This window comes from Caretta caretta, chromosome 28 (assembly GCF_965140235.1).
Source record: "Caretta caretta isolate rCarCar2 chromosome 28, rCarCar1.hap1, whole genome shotgun sequence".
NCBI classification, from domain to species: Eukaryota; Metazoa; Chordata; order Testudines; family Cheloniidae; genus Caretta; species Caretta caretta.
The window spans coordinates 16558849-16579991 of NC_134233.1; the positions used below are offsets into that span (position 1 = coordinate 16558849).

Here is a 21143-nt window from a genome sequence, read left to right on the forward strand (position 1 = left end):
CTGCTCCTGATGGCTGCCTTTGTGCAGCGTGGCAGCTGCTTGAGAGAGAGTCCCCCTTGGGAGGCAGTGGCTGCCACCACTCCCTGCCCAGGTCTGGCTGCTAGGGACAGGGGCTGAGCGAACCAGAGGATGCCCCTGCACACACACATCTGGCTTGCTCAAGCCCTGTCACCTCCATTTAGAACCCTTTGAATGAGACCCTCAATTTCAGCTGGGCCTGACATGACAACCCCAGGGCAAACCAGATGGGCATGGCAGCTAGGCCTGGCAATGACAGTGACAGCAAAGAAATCCACCACCACCCACGCCCCAATACCCCTCCTTCCACCAACCCCCCCATCAGGCAGACACATGGCCCCTGGCCCATGCATACCCCCACTACTCCTGAAAGCCTGTGAAGGGGAGGTAATTTTGCCTTACGCTGCTCTGAGCCCCCCAGTGAGAGATGAAATGGGTACCCCCCTCCCCCAGCTGTTCCCATATGAGAACCAATGGGTTAATATAGAGGGAGCTGATAAGGCTCCATTTTGGACTGGTTGATCTCCACCCACATTCTCTATGGTTCTGACCCAGGTAGCTTACGAAAAACATGACTCAATATCCCTTTTACACATTTCATTAAAATGAACAAACAAATAAAACGAACACACCTCCTAAACCTAAAGTTCACCATTCAGCTAGCTCTGGGGCATAAAATACAGTGATCACAGTGACAGGTTTCATGCACACACTGACTCACATAAAGTAGGAGCTAGAGCTGCAGTCAAAGATCTGGTGATGGGGTCGCAGGCTCAGTACTCCACATTCACAAGCTTTCTCAGATAGGAGGAGACAGGCCAAGGCTGGCACAGCCTGTTGTTGATGTTAAGACTTCCTTCCCCAGAAGGAATCAGTTTTGGGGTCCTGGCATATCCGTCTTTAAGTTGCTGGTACAAAAGGGCTTCCACTTTTACTTTGGTCTTTTTGGTTGATGATTCCAGCTCACCCCACATTACGGTCACTCTCCTGAAGTCTCTGGGCAAATGAGGAATGAAGGACCCGTTGGTTACAGACAAAATGACTGGATCCATTTCAAGTGAGGCAGAATTTGGGCTATCGTCAGTTTGGAAGAGTCCCACTTAACTCAGCAGTTTTCTTAAAATATCAGTTGTTGTGAATCACGTGCAATGTGGAGGTTTGAACCCCAAAGATCTCAAAAATGAAAATACCAAGGACAGTTTGGAGGAGGTTTCCATAGCCTGGCTTGAGGGTTAAAAGGCTGAGTCATAACAGCTGGCTTCCTCTAAACAGAAAAAGGGGTCTCAGCTCCTATAAAAATAACAGGTGATCCCCCCCAAAAAAAACCCCATAGAAAAACAATCTATTGCATCATGCATCCATTGCCATGCATAAAAAGAACCAGGGACATCTCATGACAGAGATTATACATCTTTGATTTGCAGAGAAGAGGGGAACTTAGTGACCCATACAGTCTAATTTGGTAAAAGGTTTCACAATTTGTCTCCTTACATAATTTTATTTTACAGCTTGTCAAAACATATTTCATTTGAAACAGAAACAACTGAAGTCTGGTTCTATGTTCTCCTATACACTATTTTTCTCACGCATTCCACCACCTTGACCTTGGGGTGATGTTGTACTTCAGAATGCCTTAGTCCACAGGGGGTATTTTACATCAAATAAAGTTCTTAAGGTTAGCCACCACTTCACATATTACCAGCAAAAAGCAAACCAATGTAAGTCACAGTGTTCCAATATAATTCAGGTTATCACTAAGTTAGGCTTTAACCAGTAATGAACTTAATTGGTAATTTCATTTTCACTGGTTACAAGAACATATTCAAAGATTATAACATTTTATCATACATTAGTTTTCTTTTAATCCCCATTTCCACCAAGTGAGCACTGTGTAAATGTGATCTACACCAGCATAGGAGCTTTCCACATCTGTGAGTTCATTTATCTCTGGGGCTTTGGACATAAGTGTTAGTGGAAGGGGTCTCATACTATGTGGAAAGGTTTGCATCATGAGAAAAAGGACCTCAGCTCTATATTCACACCTTCCAATCTTTCAAAGAAGTAGGTGGAGGCAAAGTGGCACAACTGCATAAGACACAAGAGCAAAATTATGAGACAAAAGCCTAGAATCAGGACTCAACATTTGTATATCCAGCAGTCTGAAATCAGAACTTGACATATTCATTCTCTCATCAGTCACCACCATTTCAACAGCATGAAAGTCCTTCTTGCCCAATCAGGCTGGTGAAGGAATCTCCTCTGAAGGCATCAACTATTTCTCATTTTGCCTCATGGAACTTTGGATCCAAATGGTGAAGGACCTTCCAATCGAGCCATGGCATCCTTTGGGTGTATAATCAGAGACAATGAACTAGGGAGCAGTGTTAAAAAAAAAAACCAAAAAACAAAAATGAAGTTTTACCTGGACCATAGTTCACCACAGCTTCCTTCTCTGGGATGAAAATCAACTACTGGGTGTCTTCTATATCAAACTGAGTTCTTGCCAAATCCTTGGTCATGGTCAGGGTACATTTACACTTTCTTTGGAATTGAATCCTTTACAAAACCACCCAAAATGTGAGCAGTGTTAGTGAGGAATGGCTTCCCCAAACATGCCCAATTTGTTTCTTTAAACTGGTGGCACAAGTCCAAGTTAGGGACTAGAAACACTCCTGCATCAGAATCCCTGTAAGTCACCAAAGGAGCAGAGTATATTAAAAATAGATATTCTGCAGCTATATCACATTCCACCCTGAGTTCATTGTAGTGCACATTTGCAGCATCTGTCATGGGCAAGTTCACCAGAAATGAACTTTATTTTTTCCAAATCAACACAGACAGGGACAGCGTTTCCTAAATCATAGAACACATGCACCCAGTTACTTCAGTTAGTTGCACAATTATCGGTGTGCTGCTGTTCACCATTTCAGAGTGCAGCCCTAAACCCACTACTGTTTCCTTGGCAGCATGCCCAATGGTTTGAAGCATCCTCTCCTGATGAGTGAACTGCACTTGAGCTTTTTTCAAGTCGTCATGCAGCAGTGGGGGAAAGTCAAAACTAAAATAAGGAAGGACTCTTTTAGCAAACAGTCATTTGTCCCAAAGTCCTTGATAAATCCGAGCTACATTCGGGAGAACAAAAAAATATTCAATAATGTGATGAAATGGCCTTCAGGAGAGACAGAAAAAGCCACAACACAGCAGTATAAGTCACTTTCTCTTTCATACAAAATGAAATTCCAGAGCAGGTTACATCTGATTACTCAAAAATGATCAGGAGAGCAGATTCCCCCATCATTTTCTCCTCTGATCCATTCAAACCTGCTTCATTCAACAGCACTTCTTTATTATGGAGTCGTGTTATTTACAAAAATAATTAGCAACAGCATAATGGGGAAAAACTGCCACCCTTCTCATCTGCTAACAATCCCAGATCAGCAGGAAAATGTCCAGAAATGGCTTTGCCAATAGATGGAAACAAGGATAGAATGATCACTCTGTGTTTTGGATCCACTGGAATTCTCCATCCAGGTCTATGACACTTGCATCTCTAGCCCTAATGAGTTGGATATAGGATCAATTGGAGGGACTGTTTGGGAGGTGGAGGGGTAGAATAAAGGGAAGATAAACATCACTGTGGCTCACACAGACACCAGCGCTGCTGGAGGGAACAGGCATAGTGACTGTAATGGAGAAGGAGGGAATCCATCCGACTCAGCCCATTTCCTTCCTCTGTCACAAAGGCCGAAATGATACATTTGTCCCACTCCTGCTCCTCTTCTTTGTTATACTGAAATATATTTTAAATATGAAAAATGGTGAAAAGAATGGACCACCTGCTGTCCAGCACAACCTGGACCAGCATGAGAACAACTGAGAATGAGAATCTGTTGCCAAAGGGGAAACCTGGTGACTAACAATCACTCCGCTAGTAGGGTTACTGTATGAATGTGATGCTCAGGGCTTGTTCAGAGTATGAATATTGCTGTCGATTAGGACAGGTCAAAGCGGAAGGTGCTAGCTAACCCCAACCATTGTGCCTGGGCTATGTCAACACGGCAAAGCTGTCTGTGTGTTTACATTATGATAGCTACCTCGAGCAGGCCAACTCCATGGAAAATCCTAGAGAAGACAAAGCCAAGGTCGATTTTTGCTCAGTGTAGCTACTTGAGGTCACCCCCATTTCCCCCAGCTGGGGCTGATGGATATTCCTGGCAGGAGGGAGAGACACTCCCACGACTCACAGGAGAAAAGAATTAGGAGTAAGGACCACAGGATTCATCCCAGAGAAGGGTGACCTGCAAAAGGAAAAGTGGGCAACTCACCTGAGGGAGTGAGAGAACATGGTGATGCAAATGGTGCAAACAGCCCTAAAAGGTCGCTATGTAAGAATTAGCAAATGTCCTTTTAAAAATGTATTTTCTCTGCCCTACATAAAGTCTTTATGCTGTATATCTCCCTTGTGAAGGGTCTGATGTCTATTAAGGTGTGAGCTCCGGATGAAACTTTTCCCGCACTCACAGCATTCATAGGGTCGCTCTCCTGTGTGGATTTTCTGATGATTAATAAGCACTGAGCTCCAAGTGAACCGTTTCCCACACTCACAGCATTCATACGGGCGCTCTCCCGTGTGGATCCTCTGATGTTTACTAAGGTCTGATTTGACAGTGAAGCATTTCCCACACTCACAGCATTCATATGGTCTCTCTCCTGTGTGGATCTTCTGATGCCTAATAAGGGATGAACTCCGAGTGAAGCTTTTCCTGCACTCACAGCATTCATAGGGTGTCCCTCTTGTGTGGCTTGTCTGATGTTTAATAAGTTTTGATTTCTTACTGAACTGTTTTCCGCACTCACAGCATTCATATAGGTGCTCTTCTGTGTGGATTCTCTGATGATTAATAAGGCCTGAGCTCTGAAGGAACGTTTTCCCGCACTCACAGCATTCATAGGGGCGCTCTCCTGTGTGGATTCTCTGATGATTAATAAGCGCTGAGCTCCAAGTGAACTTTTTCCCACACTCACAGCATTCATAGGGGCGCTCTCCCGTGTGGATCCTCTGATGTTTATTAAGATCTGATCTGGCAGTGAAGCGTTTCCCACACTCACAACATTCATAGGGTCTCTCTCCTGCGTGAATCCTCTGATGTCTAATAAGGGATGAGCTCTTAGTGAAGCTTTTCCTGCACTCACAGCATTCATAGGGTGTCCCTCTTGTGTGGCTTGTCTGATGTTTAATAAGCTTTGAAATCTTACCGAACTGTTTCCCGCACTCACAGCATTCATAGAGGTGCTCTTCTGTGTGGATTCTCTGATGATTAATAAGGCCTGAGCTCTGACGGAACGTTTTCCCACACTCACAGCATTTATAGGGTCGCTCTCCTGTGTGGATTCTCTGATGATTAATAAGCGCTGATCTCCAAGTGAACTTTTTCCCACATTCATAGCATTCATAGGGACGCTCTCCTGTGTGGATCCTCTGATGTTTATTAAGATCTGATTTGACAGTGAAGCTTTTCCCGCACTCACAACATTCATATGGTCTCTCTCCCATGTGGATCCTCTGATGTCTAAGAAGGGATGAGCACTGACTGAAGCTTTTCCTGCACTCATAACACTGATAGGATCTCTCTCTTGTATGGCTTGTCTGATGTTTAATAAGGTTTGATTTCTCACTGAACTGTTTCCCACACTCACAGCATTCATAGAGGCTCTTTCCCATGTGGATCCTCTGATGTCTAATGAGGGTGGAGTTCAGAGTAAAGTTTTTCCCACAGTCAGTGCATGTGTTTTTTCTCTCTCCTGTAGGTTTTATCTGCTGGGCTGTGATTTGCTTGAGATCCTTGTGAGTTCCTTGACAATAAATGGATTTACCCTCTTTCTCCCTGAGCTGGTTTCTCTGCTCCCTCTCTGGCCTGTGCTCACTCTCACAGGCTCTTCCCTGCACACGATGCCTGGACACACTCCCTTTGGATCTTTGTGATAATCCCCCATGCGGTTCCACGTGCTCGCCATCTTCCTGCTGAGGATTCTGCTCCTCATTCTCACTCACCCTCCCAGCACCTGCTCGGATAGAGAGAGGAACCTCAGAAACAGGGATGGAAAAGGGGAAAACAAACCAAAATTAGAGGTGGAGAGACAGAAAAAAAACCCCTAGTAGCTGAATACTCTAAAACTCTTCTCCATATGGGAGAGAGGAGGGAAGCGATTCTGCCTCCACCTCCCATCAGGGAGGGAACAAAGCAGGAGCCATAGGAAGCCATTTGTGATAGCTGCCCTGAGGATAAAATGCCTCCTGGGGATAATCCTAAACTCCAAGAGCTCATAGGGTCTCTTTAGGGAGTCCCAGCTGTTTCTTTCAGGCACTGAGAGTTCTAGAATTGATTTAATGATTCCTCACCTATGCAGACACTTCTCGGGATTCCCCTTTCCTCAGAGCCCTGGAGATCCAGGACCCATGGCTCCTCCCCTTGTTCCAGCTGGGAGACCACATCAGGTTTGGAAACTGGAAATCCTGTTCAGGGGAAAGAAAACAAGGGAGATCAGGGGAATTCATGGGGCATTCATCACAAAGAAGATTCTATTACTTTAACCCCAGCCCATTTTAACTAGTAAAATCCTGGGGGCAGCTCTCTAGGTGCTCAAATGTGCATGAGTAAGGCTAAGATTTTGTCAGGGATATTTTTAGTAAAAGTCACGGACAGGTCACGGGAAATAAAGAAAAATTCACGGATGTCATGACCTGTCCATGACTTTTACTAAAAATATCCCTGACAAAATGGGGATCTGCAGGTCCCCACATTGCCTGTGATGGCTGGGCAGCTGCGGGCTGGCTGGGAGCTCCGGGGCCCCTACCGCCCATTGGGTGTCACAGCTCCAGGTTCCCCCACCCGCTGTGGCTGGATGCTGCAGGCCCCACACTGCCTGCAGCAGCTGGGAGCTCCGCCGCCTGCGGTGGCTTGGAGCTCTGGCGGGGTCTCTGCCACCTGCGACAGTGTGGAGTTGCTGGGTTCCCCCGCCACCTGCAGCGGCCAGGAGCCGCAGGGTATCCCCACCGCCTGCAGCTCCAGGGGCCCCGCTGCCTGCAGTGGCTGGGAACTTGTGGCTTCCTTTGGCAGCCTGGAGCTGTGGGGTTCCCCTTGCTGCCCAGGAGCTCAGGGCTTCCCGTGGTGGCTGGAAGCTGCGGGGTTCCCCCACGGCAGGTGGGGGGTACTCCACAGCTCCTGACCTCCGCAGGCTGAAGTCAGAGAGGTCTTTGGAAGTCACGGATTCCCTGACTTCCGCAACCTCTGTGACTAAATCATAGCCTTACTTATGAGGGAACAGGTCGTAGGGGTGGAGGAGGGGGGTGTGGCACTATATGTGAAAGAAAATGTAGAATCAAAAATCTTAAATGAATCCACATGTTCCATAGAATCTCTATGGATAGTAATTCCATGCTCTAATAAGAATATAACAGTAGGGATCTATTATCGACCACCTGACCAGGACAGTGAGAGTGACCATGAAATGCTATGGGAGATTAGAGAGGCTATCAAAATAAAGAATTCCATCACAGTGGGGGATTTCAATTATCCCCATATTGACTGGGTACATGTCACCTCAGGACGAAATGCAGAGACAAAATTTCTTGATACTTTAATTGACTGCTTCTTGGAGCAGCTGGTACAGGAACCCACAAGGGAAGAGGCAGTTCTCGATTCAGTCCTGAGTGGAGTGCAGGATCTGGTCCAAGAGGTAACTATAACAGGACCGATTGGAAATAGTGACCATAACATAATATCATTTAACATTCCTGTGGTGGGAAGAACACCTCAGAAGCCCAACACTGTGGCATTTAATTTCAGAACGGGGAACTATGCAAAAATGAGGAGGTTAGTTAAACAGAAATTAAAAGGTACAGTGACTAGAGTGAAATCCCTGCAAGCTGCATGGACACTTTTCAAAGACACCATAATAGAGGTCCAACTTAAATGTATACCCCAAATTAAAAAACACAGTAAAAGAACTAAAGAAGAGCCACCATGGCTTAACAACTATGTAAAAGAAGCAGTGAGAGATAAAAAGGCATCTTTAAAAAGTGGAAGTCAATTCCTAGTGAGGTAAATAGAAAGGAGCATAAACACTGCCAAATTAAATTTAAAAATGTAATAAGAAAAGCCAAAAACTCAAAAGGTATTAACAAACTGTTTTTTAAGTACATCAGAAGCAGGAAGCCTGCTAAATAACCAGTGGGGCCCCGAGACAATCGAGATACAAAAGGAGCACTTAAAGACGATAAAGTCATTGCGGAGAAACTAAATGAATTCTTTGCTTCACTCTTCACAGCTGAGGATGTTCAGGAGATTCCCAAACCTGAGCCGTCCTTTGTAGGTGACAAATCTGAGGAATTGTCACAGATTGAAGTGTCATTAGAGGAGGTTTTGGAATTAATTGATAAACTTAACAGTAACAAGTCACCGGGACCAGATGGCATTCACCCAAGAGTTCTGAAAGAACTCAAATGTGAAATTGCGGAACTATTAACTATGATTTGTAACCTTTCCTTTACATCAGCTTCTCTAACCAATGACTGGAAGATAGCTAATATAACATCAATATTTAAAAAGGGTTCTAGAGGTGATCCCGGCATTTACAGACCGGTAAGTCTAACGTCAGTACCGGGCAAATTAGTTGAAAAAATAGTAAAGAATAAAATTGTCAGACACATAGAAGAACAAAAATTGTTGGGCAAAAGTCAACATGGTTTCTGTAAAGGGAAATCATGTCTTACTAATCTATTAGAGTTCTCTGAAGGCATCAACAAACATGTGGACAAGGGGAATCCAGTGGACATAGTGTACTTATATTTCCAGAAAGCCTTTGATAAGGTCCCTCACCAAAGGCTCTTATGTAAATTAAGTTGTCGTGGGATAAGAGGGAAGATCCTTTCATGGATTGAGAACTGATTAAAAGACAGGGAACAAAGGGTAGGAATAAATGGTAAATTTTCAGAATGGAGAGGGGTAAACTACTGGTGTTCCCCAAGGGTCAGTCCTAGGACAAATCTTATTCAACTTTTTCATAAATGATCTGGAGAAAGGGGTGAACAGTGAGGTGGTAAAGTTGGCAGACGATACTAAACTGCTCAAGATAGTTAAGACCGAAGCAGACTGTGAAGAACTTCAAAAAGATCTCACAAACTAAGTGATTGGGAAACAAAATGGCAAATGAAATTTAATGTGGATAAATGTAAAGTAATGCACATTGGAAAAAATAACCCCAACTATACATACAATATGATGGGGGCTAATTTAACTACAACTAATCAGGAAAGAGATCTTGGAGTCATCGTGGATAGTTCTCTGAAGATGTCCACACAGTGTGCAGCGGCAGTCAAAAAAGCGAACAGGATGTTAGGAATCATTAAAAAAGGGATAGAAAATAAGATAGAGAATATCTTATTGCCCTCATATAAATCCATGGTTTGTCCACACCTTGAATACTGCGTACAGATGTGGTCTCCTCATCTCAAAAAAGATATAGTGGCACTAGAAAAGGTTTAGAGAAGGGCAACTAAAACGATTAGGGGTTTGGAACAGGTCCCATAATGAGGAGAGATTAAAGACACTAGGACTCTTCAGCTTGGAAAAGAGGAGACTAAGTGGGGATATGATAGAGGTTTATAAAATCATGAGTGGTGTGGAGAAAGGGAATAAGGAAAAGTGATTTACTTGTTCCCATAATATAAGAACTACGGGCCACCAAATGAAATTAATGGGCAGCAGGTTTAAAACAAATAAAAGGAAGTTCTTCTTCACACAGCGCACAGTCAACCTGTGGAACTCCTTGCCTGAGGAGGTTGTGAAGGCTAGGACTATAACAGGGTTTCAAAGAGAACTAGATACATTCATGGAGGTTAAATCCATTAATGGCTATTAGCCAGGATGGGTAAGGAATGGTGTCCCTAGCCTCTGTTTGTCAGAGGGTGGCAATGGATAGCAGGAGAGAGATCACTTGATCATTATCTGTTAGGTTCATTCCCTCTGGGGCACCTGCATTGGCCGCTGTTGGCAGACAGGATACTGGGCTGGATGGACCTTTGGTCTGACCCAGTATGGCCATTCTTATGTCCTTATGGATTTAACTTTCCCCATTTCTGCTGGGAATAGGGTTGCCAATTTTGGTTGGATGTATTCCTGGAGATTTCATCACATGACAATCTTTAATTAAAGATTAATCTTTAATTCCTGGAGACTCCAGGCCAATCCTGAAGAGTTGGGAACCCTATCTGGGAAAACACACAGCCAGACACTGCTCATCAAAGGGGCTCCTAAAGCACAGAGACAGAAACTCCATGTCCCAGAAAGTTAAGACACCAGCCATAAAAGAAGTCACCTTGGATCGGCTTCTTATTCACAGAGAGAAACCCAGAGACAATGAGAGAGTTGTAGGAAAGCTGGGACCATTGAGCATGGGCTGGTGGGTTCAGTGCAGTAAGGAATAGGAGGGACGGGGGTGTCACTGAATGTCGTATCTCAGGGCTTGTCTACCCTTGAAATACTGTAGCCGCACTGCTGTAATGCGTCAGTGTAGTCACTCCCTACAGCAATGGGAAGGGTTCCCCCATTGGCAGAGGTCATCCACTGCCCCGAGAGGCAGGAGCTAGCTCAATGGAAGCATTATTTTCTGTTTAAAGACCAACTATTCTAACTACTCTCAAATTCACGTTTATTCAGATTGGACAAATTTTTCATGGGCATTCAGGGAAGACCTAATTGTCCAAATATAAGGTTATTTGATCAAGAGGTTCCTAAAATAGAGCCCCCTCGCCCACACACATCCTACACAGCTTTTTATAAAATTATCTTGCTCTTGTAATTTTGTCTCCCACGGAGCTGGGGCTGAAACTATGGTTCTCATTGTCTCCCAACTGATCTCAGTAACTTAGCATTTATTTCAGTTAATACATGGCACCTACTGCCTCTTTGGGATACCAGCAGTGAAAAAAGTTAATAACTGTAGAATCTGGAATTTAGAACAGCACAAGCTAAACTGATGAGTCAATGCCATTGAAATGCGACTAGTGCAGCAAGACGAAATCTCTATGAACTGCTAGAGGATTTCCAGAAATCTGCTGTCATAGTAAAAGGTTGGCTCAAGGGGATATGCTGTGGCCATTGAACCGGATTTACAGTCATGAATTTGAGACTGAGCCCTACCTCTGCTACCTTTCAGACAATGTGTGTCATGCATCCTGGAGATATTCTTCTAGGAAGATATTCTTCTAGGAAGTTCTGCCCTCTGATACCAAAATGTTAGGGTTAAGAGTAATATTTTAAAGTGATCTAAAATTCACATGCACATTCTTTCCCAGTCTGCACTTAAAATTTTTGCCAGAATAGCTGTCAGTTAGGAATGTCAAAAATCAACATAGCTAGGCTAGCAAAAGCTAGCACTATAATGTGTTTTTATAGTGGCAAAAAAACACATTAAAAAAATCAAGGTAATTAAATTAACCCATAAACTACAATCATGCAAAGTTCAAATTGCCCTGAGCTGAATCATGTCCTTTCAGCATGTGCATGGCACCTAAACTTAAACCTCTAAAAACTATGAAATGAAGAGTTAAAGTACATGCCACACCTGCAACACAACCTTGGCTCTGCCCCTTCCATAGCCCTGGAATTGGCACTAGCCACTGGGAATGGTTCAGTAAGGCTGGTGCAAAGGTTTACAAACTACCAAGGGAAGTGGAGAATTCTCCATCTCAGGAAGTTTTAGAGTCAAGACTGGATGCCTTTCTGGAAGACGATTTAGTCAAACACAAGGTATTCAGCTCAATACAGCAGTAAATGGATGCAATTCTGTGTCTTGTCTTATAGAAGAGCTCAGCCTAAATGACCTAATAGTCCTTTCTGGCCAAAAAAGTCTATAAATCTATAACAGAGGCAAAGAAGAACTAAAATAACATGTCACTGTTTGTATTGTGTTCCAGAGATTGGAATACCAGCATTTATCTGCATGCCCTCCAGCTGTGTGCACTGAGTCAGCTGTAGCTGTAATTGGATGATGGAGGGATTAGTTGGAGCAGTTTGACAGAGCTGTGACTGTGATATGCAGAGAGGTGCATTTGAACCTTGAGGGTCCAAGTATGCCTCATTTCCATGCTGAGTGTTGTAGGTTGTGTCAGTGAAGGTGCACAAGGGTGTGTGCTTGTCCCAGAGATTGTCAGCAGCCTGGTGGCATATGTGTTAGTGGTCTCCAGGGTTCAGTCAGAGCAAAGTGAAAGCAATGACTGAAAAGGAATCCTTGGGGAGAGGGGTGATATCACTTTATAAGTCTGAGATGGTTTGTGTGCCATAGGCTGTGTTTGACAGCCAGAGAGGTGTCAGAAGCTTCTGTTCCCTACATAGGACCTATATCCAAGTTTTGCATTAACAAAAAGAAGATCATAGAATCATAGAATATAAGGGTTGGAAGGGACCCCAGAAGGTCATCTAGTCCAACCCCCTGCTCGAAGCAGGACCAATTCCCAGTTAAATCATCAGATGTTAGACTTTATGCTATACTGCTCCTGTGCTCTGTTTCTAAAGTGTTCTGTAGCTGGGGAGGGCAGAGTGCTAATATGCGTGTCACTAGCATGTTGGGATGTTGCTGAAACAGGGCAGAGTTGAGGTTGCATTGTGGGGGTGATGTGAACCTGAACTCTTCATTTCCCCTGATAAGAACCGAGGGGACAGGAATCCTTACCCAGCAAGGTCACATTCTCGTAGTTCTCCTGCATGACGTCTCTGTAGAGGGCTCTCTGAGTGGGGTCCAGCAGAGCCCCCTCTTCCTTGGTGAAATACACAGCCACCTCCTCAAAGGTCACCGGCCCCTGAAAGAGCAAGAGCCCCCCACTCAGTATTTGCTGCCCCAGTCAGAACACCACTATTCATTGGGGAAACGGAGCTAATCAAATGGAAGCTCTTGGAGGTCTGCAGTCAACAGAGTCTCACCCCACACCAGGGTGAGGAAACAAACAGGAAGCCCCTTGTCTCTCTCTGTCCCGGCAGATCCATCACACATCTACTAGCCAGAGACTGATACAGGAGATGGAGCCCCTCACAGGGTCCAGGGAGAGCTCCCTGGTAGGAAGCCCAACACCCTCCTCATTGTGAGGAGCTGGATATGATGGGAGGGGCATCTCCCCTAAGCCACACTGGTGGGTGCCCCCTTCATATCTCAAAGCCACCATTGTTTAGTCAGGTCAGGCTCCAGCACTGGGAATCTGGTCAATTTTCCTAGCCCCATCTAAGTGGGTTGTTTCCTCTTCCACAAATTAAGGCATTTCCACCTTTCAACCTCATGGGTCTGTTCCTAGAATCTAAGCCACATATTTTCAAAGTCCCAGCAGGTTTGCCTGGCCTCCTCCCTTTCTCCACCCGATTTGCTGTCCCTCTCCCTCCAGGAGGAGCCCACCAGCAAACCGTCCAATAATCCCTACCTGAACTGGCTCCATTTCAGCCATTTCTCTTCCCTGTCCCATGGGAAGATGGGATGAGCTGGAGCGAAACATGGACGTCATTCTGCAGCCTGGCAGGGTGAGAAGGGCAACTGCAGATGTTTCAGAACTGGTGTAAGTTAATTTCACATTATGATTCCTGCTCCCACCCGGCTTTTTCTCAGCAAACAGATATCCTAGATTCTGCCATGCTGGGAAAATGCTTGGTCACTTTATTATAGGGTAGACCTGGCTCCTCCCACCAGGGCTAAGCCCACAGACACATTTTTAAGGGCTTGTCTACACTTACCAGAGGATCGCTAAATTGACCCACTAAATCAACCGCTGATCGCTCTCCCATCAACTCCTGTACTCCACCTGATCGAGAAGAGTAAGGGGAGTCGATGGGAGAGCGTCTCCCGTCGACATCACGTAGTGTGGCCCCCGCAGTAAGTAGATCTAAGATATGCTATTCATGTAATTCAAATTGCATAGCTTAGATTGACTTTTCCCTTTAGTGTAGACAAGGCCATAGTCTCCCAGTAACAAAGTCTCTGAACAAAATGCTAGAAAAGTACCCCTTCCATGCCCTGTTGCTAGCAGAGAACAGCCATCCCCTCCCCACCCTAGAGGCAGCTGTGTCTGAGGGCTCCCCCAAACAGCACCCACTAACCCCAGATCCCTTTTAGGGAATGACTCAGGAGTCAGGACAACAATTTCTCACCTAAACAAGGACAAATGGCTGCAGATAAAATGGGTGGGAAAAGCCTCCCAATCTGAAGAGAATTTAAATTGTTATTTGAGAATTATGGAGAAAATAAAATAAAATGAGAGAATTGAGAGTCAATAATTTTAGGGAAAAGGTGGAAATCTCCAAAGATTTTTTATCCATATGTGATAATGAGAGAGAAAAGGGGAAGAACTAGAAGGAATTTTTAATCAATATTTCAGAGGGAAGTGGCACAAACAGGAAAAGGATGCCATTCCCTCCCCCTGCTTACCCCTCCCCCCCATTTCCTGACTGCACAAAGACAGTTCAATCTACCACATTTCACACTGTCTTTCCCCTCCCTGCAACTCTGGCTTTCCCCCATCTCTTCCCCTCCTGATACCTCCAGTCACACAAAGGGGAACTTGTGGCACCTTAGAGACTAACCAATTTATTTGAGCATGAGCTTTCGTGAGCTACAGCTCACTTCATCAGATGTTTACCGTGGAAACTGCAGGAGACTTTATATACACACAGAGAATATGAAACAATACCTCCTCCCACTTGTGCCTGGGGCAGATCCCGGCCGTAGCTGAGAACAGCAGCTCCGCTATTGTTCTGGCAGCTCCAACGCTTCTGGCAGGCACATTAACAACTAGGGAGCGGATTCCCAGCGTCTGCAACATCTGAGAATCCCTTGGGCAGAAAGTCACTTGCTTGCCCGTCCCCAGCACTTTCCTCAAGGTCTCTCTCAGTCACCTGGAGTCCCTGGCTCCGGAGTTGATATTGGCGGAGTCCGGGGCTGCACGGGGGGCTAGTCCCACCCTCGGCTGGGCAGGGAACGAGCTTTCATGAAGGTCTCTCCCCAGCACAGACCCTGCTGGGGAAGCAGCAGCTGCTCGTCCGGGGTTTCCAATAAGGCAACGGACTGAGGGAGCAGCGTCTTGTATGTTACAGAGCACCCGCCCCCACGTGCTGCCCGGCGCCTGATCTCTGCGCTTTGTTCTCTGCAAGTCCTGCCTCTTTCTTCCCAGGACCCATCGCTCCCAAGGCTGCAACTAGCGGGAGCTGCAACTGCGGGGCAGCCGCTCCGGGCACAAAGCTGTGGGACGGGGGCAAAGGCTGGGGGGACGCAGGATCGAGACCCGTGTCCCCAGCCGGAGCAGGCTCTCCTCACGGCGGCGCTAGCTCCGTGGCCGCGGCGGCGGACGGGCAGGGCGCTGAGCGCTGCTGGGCTGGCTGCTCCCCCAAGGCCTGAGCGTGCTCGTCGGTACCATGGGCTGCAGCGGATGCCCTGGCTGGGGAACAATCTGCTGCCTGCTGTTGCCGGGGCCTCAAAGCGGGCAGAGTCGGAGCAAGGGGCGGAAATAGGCGGCGGAGCGCGGGTAGCGGTGAAGCCGCTGGAGGCAAGGGCAGGGGAGAGGCTGCGGGGCAGAGGCCGGGACGGGGCGAGGGGCAGGCTAGGCCAGAGGGGAGGCGCCGCCGGGCAGGGGCAGAACCCGGGGGGCGGGGCAGGGGTAACAGCGACCCCAGGGCCGAGCCGCCCGCCGGGTTTCCAATAACGGGGGGACGGGGGCCGAGGGGCTTTTCCGTTTCCCCCGCACAGGAACGTCTCCGCTCCGGTTTCCCCGCGGCTCCCGCTCCCAGCGGCGCTGCCCGGACCCCGCGGACCAGCAGCAGGGCCAAGCCCCAGGGCTGAGACTCGCCTCCCCCAGCGCCGGCCCCGGCGTCTCTCCGCCAATCAGGGAGCGGGGAGAGGCGGGCCGTTCTGACGCGCACCCCCAATCCGCCAGTAGAAGGCCGAGCGTGAGCGAGAGACCTGCGCTTCTCAGCCTGCCCCAGGAGGGACGGCGCCGGAGGGCGGGGTTATGAGTCACTTCCGCTTCCTGCGGCTGGGTACGGTCGTTGCCTTGGCAGTGGGGTACGTCACTTCCGCTCTGAGGAAGTCGAAGCGCACCTCGCTCGAGCCCCGGTAAGGGAGGGCGCCGGGTTCAGCCTGGCCCCGCCCCCCCGCTCGTGTCCCTGGGGCGGAGCCTGGACCCTGGCGGCCTCGGCCGGGCCGCTGCGCTCCGTGGGGAGCCTCAGCCCCGGGGTCTCCGGGCCCCGCCCTGCTGCTCCCCGGGGTCCGGGCAGCGCCCCTAGGAACGCCCCCTCCCCCCCGGCTCCCCCCGCGGCCAGGGCCGGGCTCCAGAGGGAGCGACCGGCCCCGCCCGGCTCGTGGCAGTCGGGGGCCAGGGATCGTGCTGGGGGCGGGGCCTCCTGGCTGAGGGGCCGGGCCAGGGGCGGGTAGCTGGGGGCTGGGGCTCCCTTTGCAGGTGACTGTCCCCTCCCAGGCGTCGGCTGCGTCTCCTGTCCCCCAGGTGTCAGATACAGACATGCCCACGTGTCGCAGCCCCCTGGGACTGGGCGTGGCTGACTTGCTCATGTGCTCATGTTTCCCCTCTATTCGACATTGGTGAGGCCTCATCTGGAGTACTGTGTCCAGTGTTGGGCCCCATACTACAAGAAGGATGTGGATAAATTGGAGAGAGTCCAGCGAAGGGCAACAAAAATGATTAGGGGTCTGGAACACATGAGTTATGAGGAGAGGCTGAGGGAGCTGGGATTGTTTAGCCTGCAGAAGAGAAGAATGAGGGGGGATTTGATAGCTGCTTTCAACTCCCTGAAAGGGGGTTCCAGAGAGGATGGCTCTAGACTGTTCTCAATGGTAGCAGATGACAGAACGAGGAGTAATGGTCTCAAGCTGCAGTGGGGGAGGTTTAGGTTGGATATTAGGAAAAACTTTTTCACTAAGAGGGTGGTGAAACACTGGAATGCGTTACCTAGGGAGGTGGTAGAATCTCTTTCCTTAGAGGTTTTTAAGGTCAGGCTTGACAAAGCCCTGGCTGGGATGATTTAACTGGGAATTGGTCCTGCTTCGAGCAGGGGGTTGGACTAGATGACCTTCAGGGGTCCCTTCCAACGCTGATATTCTATGATTCTATGACCGCGTAATTATAAAATAAACCCATGGGAATGTAAATGTCGTACTTACGTTTCAGTGTGTGGTATACAGGGCGGCGCACACACGTCGTATTGTGCAAAAATTAGTTTGGACTGACGTCACTCGTGCTTTTTATGTCGCCTGTTGTAAAACTAGGGAAATATCTAGATGAGTTGATGTACCCTCTGGAAGACCTCTGTGTACCCCCAGGGGTACCTGTACCCCTGGTTGAGAACCACTGATGTCGCGGAGCCCAGGCCCACCCGCCGTACCAACTTCCAAGCCAGTACCCTAGGAGGCTGGTTCGGCTTTGCTTACCTTGCGTCAGCCTCAAGTCAGCTTCTGTGGGTCACCACTTACTACCATGCGCCCCATAGACAGGAGTCAGAGAAAGGACGTCTCCTTTCAGGTTAAAGGCAGCAACTGCTCCATGAAGGATTGGTGCTGATGGAGCAATTATTGACATTTTTTGTATTCTTTTCAGAATTTTGCCCCATTTTCTCCCTAATTTTCAAATGTTAATTTAACAATCTCAGATTTCGGATATTTTCCCACCCATTTGACCTGCAGTAAATTTTCTTTCTTTCATTGCAAAATTGTTGTCCTGAATCGTTCCCCAAATGAGAAGGGGCCTAATGGGTACAGCTTGCAGCGCTGTGAGACACAGCTGCCTCTGGGGTGGTATGGCGTGGCCATTCTCTGCCAGCAACACGGCATGGAAGGGCACAGGAGGAAAAAGTCCCTAAAGACTGTCCAGCCCAAGGTTACACAGTCCCGGCTACTGCTACCCCCAACTGCCCAAGGCAGCTCCCCCCAGCTGCAAGTCACCAGCCCCCCCCTGCTGCTGTCCCCTCCCCACTGCCAGGGAGTTTTCCTGCTCCATACCCCCTTACTTATCCTCTTAAAGCACCTCCCTAGAGGGCTCCCTGCTGCCCGTGTGAATGTGTGTGTGGGGGGGGATTATTACTCTGTTTATTGGAATTCCATATACTATCCCGCTATTCTCACTTAATATAAAATCTCTTCAGATCTGGGTGGTTTTCTCTCATTATCAAATATTTCTTTTTAGACCTATTTCTTCCACGATTCTCAGAGGTAGATATAAAATATCCCATGTGCAGTGCTGTAGTAGCCATGGTGGTCCAAGGACATTAGAGGCTGCCACTTGGATTTGTATAAAAAAAATCATGTTTTTCTCTATCCCATTCCTTATTAATCCTATGTTACAAATTATACCCGACAGGTCACGCATACAAACTGCTGCGAATTATATCCAACAGGTCACGCACACAAACTGCTGCGAATTATACCCGATAGGTCACACATAGGAACTGCTGTGAATTATACCCAATAGGTCACGCACAGTTCGAGTCTAGGCTGAGGCACACGAACAAAGTCCACAACTGCAGAGTTCCCAAAGATACTAAGTTTATTACGCTCGAGCGTGGTGCCCCCCTGCTAATCAGGAGGGGACCCCGAATGCAGGTTATACAGAGATTATATACCTTTTAGCAAAGCATGTTGCCCTCGTGCATCGGAAACCTTAGCCAATAGACAAACCCTTCCCTTATCTACCACCTATCCCTGCTAACAACATGGTCCTAAAGCAATGCACCAGTAGCCTTTCTTATCAGGATGGGAAGCTCGCATCAAGGCCAGGAGGCAGGGAGTTAGGAACAGACAAAGAACAGAAACCGGGAGTTTTCTGACAGGCTGGAAACAAGGGGGGAGGTTTCACAGGAATGCAGTATCTAAGGAACACTCCTCCTGGTGCATGATGTGTTTGCTTTTAGACAATGGTAGGCCCAATGGTGGAGATGACAGGTTTGGGGGTGCAGGCTGCCATAGGGCTGTGGTGGGGAGAGAGGACTTTTTCCCTCCCCCATTACCGCAGCAGCTTGGGGCAGGGGGAGAGGCACCTCTCCCTGGCTCCGGCAGCTCCAGCAGGCCTGGGCTGGGTTAAGGGAGGAGCTCCTCTCCCCCAGCTGCGGCAAGTCTGGGGCAGGTCCATGTTGGGGCTGGGGGAGGGGCACCTCTCCCCCGTCTGCAGCAGGTCTGCACTGGGGCCAGCGGGGAGAGGTGCCTTTCCCTGCCGCAGCCCTGAGTCCCTGCGTGGGGCTTAATAGGCCGCTGCGCAGCTTAGAGAGAACTTAGCCCACCAGTGAGGCCCAGGGAAGACACCCCATCCCCTCCCATCTGACCACTATCAACGAATTGTTGCAATTCCCATCATGGTGTTGTCTGTGGACTCTGCTGGGAGCTTCATCTCCTGTATCAGCCTCTGGCTAGTACATGAGTGATGAATGTGAAGACCCCTGCCCGCTCTCTCTGCTCGGAGGGGTGAAGGGCTCTCTTTTTCTTCCCTTGCTCTAATGCTTCCTGCCTGTTCCGATGGGGTAGGTGTGGGATTATGCTGTCTGCTTGCCTCCCAGAGCTTCCATGTGATTGGCGCTCCTCTCCTGTGAATTGTGGGGTTGTCAGTAGGCAGCAGGTACTGAGTGGGGGCTCTTTCTCTTTCAGGGGCTGGTGACCTTTGAGGAGGTGGTTGTGTATTTCACTAAGGAAGAGTGGGCTCTGCTGGACCCTGCTCAGAGAACTCTGTACAGAGATGTCATGCAGGAGAACTATGAGAATGTGACCTCACTGGGTAAGGGTTCCTGTCCCCTTGGTTATTAGAAGGGGAAGTGAAGAGTTTAGTTTCACAACACCCCACAGTGCAACCTCATCTCTGCCCTGTTTCAGCAACACCCCAACAGGCAAATGACACTCTACCCTCCCCGCTATGGAGCTGTTTGGGAACAGAGCACAGGAGCAGTATAGCACAAAGTCTAACATCTTTTCTTTGCTAGATTAGATCCCAAGTAGGAAACAGAAGGTACCTACACCTGGCCTGCACTTAGACATTGAGCCGACTATACACAATCCATCTCAGACTTTCAGTGTTACCACCTCTTTACCCTTGCACTGAGGATTCCTTCTGAGTAATTGCCTTCACTTACCCTCCCTGAGCATTGGAGACCACTAGCGTGTATGCCACCAGACTGCTGACAGACTTCGTGACAAGAACACACCTTTGTGCGCCTTCATTAACACAACCTACAACACTCAGCACTGAAATGAGGAATACCTGTTCCTTCCGGTTTCACATTCCTGTGTCTTCATATCACAGTCATAGCTCTGCTAAGCTGCTCCAACTCTTCCCTCCACTGTTCCTTTAAAGCTATAGCTGACACAGTGCACATAGCTGAAGTGTATGCAGATAAATGTTGGCATTCAGATTTCTAGAATACAACACCAAGAATGTCACATTCTTAGTCCTTCCTCCTGTTAATTATTGATCAGTATATTTTAAAGCCAACAGATACTAGTAAGCTGACCTCCTGTATAATACAGGCCATACAGTTTCATGCAGTTACCATTATAGTAAGTTGAATACCTCATGTTTTGAATACCTCATGTTTCAAAAAAGGCATCCAGTCTTGACTTCAATAGATGGAAAATTTGCTAGTTCCCTGGGTAGTTTGGTTAACCTTTGAACCACCCTTACTGATATATTCCGAGTGACATTTGCCAACTGCATAGTTAGGAGGTAGGGGAAGAGTTAAGGTTGTATTGCAGGTGTAGTGTGCATTTTAGTTCTTCATTTCCTGATTTTCAGAGTTTTTAACTTTCACCACAATCAACATGCTGGAAGGGTATGAGGCTGCACTGGACAACCTTAACTCTGCTTTCATGTATTTTCTAGGCATATAATACCCTTGATTTCTTTTCAATGGATGCCCCCCCCCCATAATTGTCTGCGTTGGAGCTTTTGCCAGCAAGCTAAAATTAAACTAAACTAAACTAAAAAAACAAACAAACTCCCCCCCAAAAAACAACAACAATTGTTAAAGTACATCAGAATCAGAAAGCTTGCCATACAATCAGTGGGACTACTGGGTGCTTGGGGTGCTAAATGAGCATTCAAC

At 47.7% G+C, this 21143-nt stretch overlaps 1 protein-coding gene across 5 annotated transcripts; it reads right to left on the minus strand.

The window, feature by feature from the left end:
* Nucleotides 1–600: 600 nt before the first annotated feature.
* LOC125628619 (uncharacterized) lies at nucleotides 601–15713 on the minus strand. Of its 5 annotated transcripts, none has more exons than XR_007354257.2 (5): nucleotides 14747–15713; nucleotides 12751–12877; nucleotides 6419–6532; nucleotides 4344–6081; nucleotides 601–3808 (listed from the first exon to the last, which is right to left on the minus strand). XR_007354257.2 is itself a non-coding variant. In XM_075123935.1 (5 exons), the coding sequence occupies exons 2-5, from the start codon at nucleotides 13565–13567 to the stop codon at nucleotides 4448–4450; spliced, it is 1956 nt and encodes a 651-aa protein (XP_074980036.1). In that variant the 5' UTR covers nucleotides 13568–13575; nucleotides 14952–15712; the 3' UTR covers nucleotides 601–4447. The 5 variants fall into 5 exon arrangements, 4 of the variants coding, with proteins under 4 accessions (XP_074980036.1, XP_074980033.1, XP_074980034.1 ...); XM_075123935.1 differs by adding an exon at nucleotides 13487–13575 and having other exon boundaries at nucleotides 601–6081; nucleotides 14952–15712; XM_075123932.1 differs by adding an exon at nucleotides 13487–13575 and having other exon boundaries at nucleotides 601–6081; nucleotides 14747–14883.
* Between the last annotated feature and the right edge of the window lie 5430 nt (nucleotides 15714–21143).

Excerpts from the sequence above, each read along its gene's own strand:
- LOC125628619 (XM_048833789.2), bottom strand. The coding sequence starts at position 14,878 with ATGTTGCAGACGCTGGGAATCCGCTCCCTAGTTGTTAATGTGCCTGCC. Across the intron at positions 6,533-12,750 it reads CGAGAATGTGACCTTGCTGG|GATTTCCAGTTTCCAAACCT; the intron begins GTAAGGATTCCT and ends TCCCCTGAACAG. Across the intron at positions 6,082-6,418 it reads CCCGAGAAGTGTCTGCATAG|GTGCTGGGAGGGTGAGTGAG; the intron begins GTGAGGAATCAT and ends CTATCCGAGCAG.